At 42.7% G+C, this 4921-nt stretch overlaps 1 protein-coding gene across 1 annotated transcript; it reads right to left on the reverse strand.

Moving 5' to 3' along the window:
• Nucleotides 1-2327: 2327 nt before the first annotated feature.
• LOC128847987 (olfactory receptor 14A16-like) lies at nucleotides 2328-3248 on the reverse strand. The gene has a single exon (XM_054047702.1). The coding sequence runs from the start codon at nucleotides 3246-3248 to the stop codon at nucleotides 2328-2330; it is 921 nt and encodes a 306-aa protein (XP_053903677.1).
• Nucleotides 3249-4921: the final 1673 nt, after the last annotated feature.

Genomic DNA, 4921 nt, shown 5'->3' on the forward strand with positions numbered 1-4921 from the left:
AGATATCACCAATGATTGCTGATACTGGAGGCTTGAATGCATTGCAAGCTGGGAAAAATTCCTGAAAGACCAGCACAGTAAGTTTGCCATTTCAATTAAATATGTTAGAGTATTAATATACAGGGCTAATTTTAGGAACATACATTTGAATTATGTTTGGAACTGTTCAAGACCTTTGCTATCAAGTCAATCAAACATCTAGAGCCTATCAGATTTTTTTTTAATCAAAAAAAAAATTGGGCTTTCATAGAATTCCCAAAAATCTCTGATTGTTCATGTTTTGGCAAGTGAGAAAACAAACATTTTCAGCTAAAAATTGCAGAAAACTGTTTTTTTTCCTGCCTATATCCACCCAAAAAACCCATGGCTTTTCAGTTTTCCTATGTATATATATGAAGTATCAGTGAAATATATTTGAGGATACCTGAGACGTTCTGTGAAAATTTGATTAATTGAAAACACAATTTTCCTTTGAAAACAATTTAAGCAGAAAATTTCTGACCACCCTTAAATGGAAACTGAGCTTTAAGAAAGACTGGGGAATGCAAATATTGTCCAATAATACGATTATTTCAAACCCATACACTCTATTGCATCCCTTCTTATTTCTGTTTCAGAGGGGTAGCTGCCAGATAGTAAAACTGAGTAAGTAGGAAAGGTGATAGCCCACAAAATTTGTCTTGTAGACTAGTGCCTTTAAATTCAGGGTGAGAGTTGAACCAAGCAGCCAAAACCTATCCTGACATGGAGGACAGGTGGAATTCAAGGAGATCAAGAACAGGAGACCTTGTGTCCAAATGGCAGCCAGTACCAGGATGAGTGGGGTTTTCAATTCTGCACTGCACACGGGAAATAATAATCTTATGTGGAGACAATGAGATGGATCAGTTCTTCTGTGAAATCCCCCAGCTCCACAAATGTACTTGCTATGACTCATATCTCAGTGAAACTGGGATTATTGCCTTTAGTGTGTACTTTGCCTTAAGCTGCTTTGTTTTTACAATTGTGTCCAAATCCCTAAGTCCTTCTTTTCACCTATAAAGCAAGCGCACTTGTCCAAGGGAATGTGTCTGACATGTAACCTGGAGGTGCCATGTCTAGGAAAAAGACAGGAGGTTGGCCTAATACCAGACATGTGGTTTTCTAAGAGTCCTGAGGTGTTAATCGCAAGTTCCTAAGGACTTCTTTAATTCCATTAGAACCTACTCCAGAAGGGAGACACAATGTTCCCTGTTGTACAATATACCCGCCACTAGTGCCTCTGGGTCAGAATGCAAGAGATTCAGTTGGTTGGAACATATTTCTGGTAGAGGAGGTATCTAGGAAGCCGTGTAGAAGCTGTTCGGGAGGGGTGAGCATGGTGGGTTGAGGTAGCTGGCCATTCATTTGGTTTTAAAACAGATAATCCCCGTTTGATGTGGCTTGTCCCCTGTCTGGTACTGAGAGAAAACCAGACATGGTTTTGTCCAGTATCACGAACTAGGGAGGCATGCAAGGTCACAATGGTGGGTGGGGCCACAGCTTTCCCAGAAGTACCAGAATGTCCAGTATTCTCTTTAAACTAATTCAGTTGTTTGCCTCCCACAACTCCTATTCGGAGGCTGCTCCAGAACATCACTCCGCTGACTGTCAGAAACCTCCTGTAATTTCTAGCCAGTCTCTTCATCTCTCACAAGCCCAAATGTACACCTGAGCCAGGCTAACACAGTCTGGCTCCTTGTCCCCCTCTAGTGATTCGGCCACAAATGGTGGTTTATAAGACAATGGGCCCAGTCCCAAGCTTGTGGCAATGGATACACAGCTCCATTGGAGGCAGTAGGTCAGATGCACAGATGCTGAAAATTGCTTTAGTGCCACCAGAGTCAATGGAACTACACTGATGTGTTGCAGATCTACCCGAAATCTCTTTTCACCTACCCTAGTCTTACACCAGTCTGACTCCTTTGGTTCCAACAAAGCCACTCCTGATTTATGCACACAAGCAAGACAACTCCAATCATTGTTTTCAGTGGCCATGGAATGGGTGCATGTGGCTAAGCAGTGTAACGGATATTGTTTTGGCACAGAAAGAAAGTCTGATTCCTCTTGTGCACACAATTTACGCCCATTTAACTCCACGACTGGACCAGATTTTCTCCTGGTGTAAATCACTGAAGTGTCAGTGACATCAATGGAGTTAATCTGGATTTGCATTGATGTAACTGAGATCAGAATCAGACCTGTTTGTGTTCAAGCTGTGTGGTCATGGAAATAACTGACATTAATGAAAAGATACTATGTGAGCAAACTTTAATTAGGAAAGACATAAAAAATTAATTCTTGGTGAATTACCTACACCCAGTCAGTCTTCTCAGGACAGCTTTCATCTTCTTGTTCCTCAGGCTGTAGACAATTGGATTCATGATTGGTGGCAATACGGAATAGAGAACTGCCACCACAAGATCCAGAGCATATGGGGAGCTGGAGGTGTGTTTTAGGTAGGCAAAGGCCCCAGTGAAAACAACCAAGGAGACCACAGTGAGATGAGGAAGGCAGGTGGAGAAGGCTTTATGCCGGCCCTGCTCAGAGGGGATTCTGAGCACTGATTTGAAGATCTGAACATATGAAACAATCATAAAAACAAAGCAGCCTAAGAATAAACACGCACCAAATGCAAGAACCCCAACTTCACTAAGATAAGAGTCAGAGCAGGAGAGCTTGAGTAGCTGGGGGATCTCACAGAAGAACTGATCCACTATGTTGCCTCCACAGAAGGTCAATGCAAACGTGTTCCCAGTGTGTAGTACAGAGTTGAGAATCCCACTGATCCAGGCACCAGCTGCCATTTGGACACAAGTTCTGCTGTTCATCATTCTCTCATAGTGCAGTGGTTGGCAGATGGCGACATATCGGTCGTACGCAATGCTGGTGAGAAGGGAAAAATCTGCTCCCAAAAAGAAGAAGAGGAAAAAGACTTGGGCAACACATCCAGCATAGGAAATAGCCTTGGTGTTCATGATGGAGTTTGCCATGGATTTGGGAACGGTGACAGAGATGGAGCCAAGGTCTATGATGGACAGATTCATCAGGAAGAAGTACATGGGGGTGTGAAGGTGGTGGTCAAAGGCTATGGCCATGAAGATAAGAAGATTCCCCACCAGGGCTACCAGGTAAATCACAAGAACCAGCACAAAGTGCAAAATCTGCAGCTCCTGAACATCAGAGAGTCCGAGGAGAAGGAACTCGGTCACGGTGGTTCGGTTGGACATTTTCTTTCTCAGGACATCGTGTGATGGTTGCAGAGAGAGAGAAAAGAGAAAAGGACAGGATTAGATCATTAAAATAACTCTCCTTTTGTGAAAACCACCTTAATTTCCTTGAGTCAGACCCTTAGCTTGTGAAGATTGGTGTAATATGGGAATGAGGATGGAGAAAACAGCCCCAGTGACTCCAATGGAGTTACTCCTCTTTTACACTGGGTTGAGAGAAAATAGAATCAGCTCAATGGACTCCACAGCGGTTACTCATAATTTACACAAGGGTAATGAAGTGGAGAAATTGGAACAATTGTTTTGAGAAATTTGTATACCTCTGTTACCCAGAGGTGGGTGAACTCTGAATAACGGTGTATAAGTGTTACTATCCTCAGTTTTCCGAGGGGAATTGCGGGGGTCTGTCTGGCCAGATTCTGCTGTCAGGGACATGCTGTGCATGTGGGGTAATTTCACTGCATGCCATGGAATTACTCCCAATTTATACTGCTCTAAACGGGAGCAGCTTTTTGCATGGAGGTGACCAAACCCAGCCATAAATACACAGAAACTCGAGTACTGAATACGGCTCCGTTCCTGCTTCTCTAACCACTCAACTAAACACCTTCCCAGATCTTGGAAGAGAACCCAGGAGTCCTGACTCCCAGTTCGCCCAGTGTTCTAACCCACTAAATCCAACACCCCTCCCAGAGCTGGAAATACAGGCCAGGAGTTCTGGCTCTGCACACTGGACTCAACTCCCTCTCAGAGCTAAGAACACACATGAGGTGTCATGGCTGCCAGTCCCCTCCTCTAATGACTACGTAAGACTGCATCTCACCTTCTGTCCCAGTGACTCTCCATTGCCATCAGGATGACTGTTGCAAATGACAATGGAGAGTCATTGCGCCAGGGTAGAGGCGTGAGAGTGATTATCCAGCGTGGTACGTGGGGCACTCACCTGGTGTCTGGAAGAGCCAAGTTCAAGTCCCTGCTCCCATGACTATTTAATTCTTGATACAAAGTGGAGCAGCTTCAACAGGAGAGACTGAGACAGTCTCATTTCAGAACAGCCATAGCCTAGCGGCTCAGGCACTCTCCTGTATGTTGGAAATTCAAATCCCTTCTCATCATTAGTCAGAGGGAGAGATTGAACCTGAGTCTGTCACAGGCCAGGCAAGTGCCCTAACCACTCAGCTTCAATTAATGAGGAGTGCCTGTTCCACAAGTCCCCTTTCAGCAATTTAATAGACAGAAGAAACAAAAAACTGAGAACTAGACACAAACTGATAGATAGATACAAGATTCAGAGAGTGAGAGAGATACACAGAACTAATACAAACTAACAGGTAGATGGAGAAGTAAAAACAAACTAATAGAGAAAGTGACATTGTCAGTTGAAGTGTAAAACAATTGATGTTTTTGGAATGAAACATTTTGATTTTCTAGTACAAAACAATTTTTTTTTTAAATTTTCCTTAATTTTACTTAAAACGTGGTCTACATTGAAACAAAATGTTTAGATGTTGTCAAAATGAAACCTGATACAAAATTGTTTTTGACTTTTGATTCACCTGAAATTTGGAAAAAAATATCATTTTCAGTTTGACCCACAATTATTTTTTTCCATTTTTTTTCAAAATTGCCAGTGAAAAGAAAAATCTATTATTCGCCCAGCTCTATTTGAATTT

The sequence above is a fragment of the Malaclemys terrapin genome, chromosome 13 (assembly GCF_027887155.1).
Source record: "Malaclemys terrapin pileata isolate rMalTer1 chromosome 13, rMalTer1.hap1, whole genome shotgun sequence".
Lineage (NCBI taxonomy): Eukaryota > Metazoa > Chordata > Testudines > Emydidae > Malaclemys > Malaclemys terrapin.

Bases quoted from the DNA above. Each gene is read 5' to 3' on its own strand.
- LOC128847987 (XM_054047702.1), bottom strand. From the start codon at position 3,248: ATGTCCAACCGAACCACCGTGACCGAGTTCCTTCTCCTCGGACTCTCT.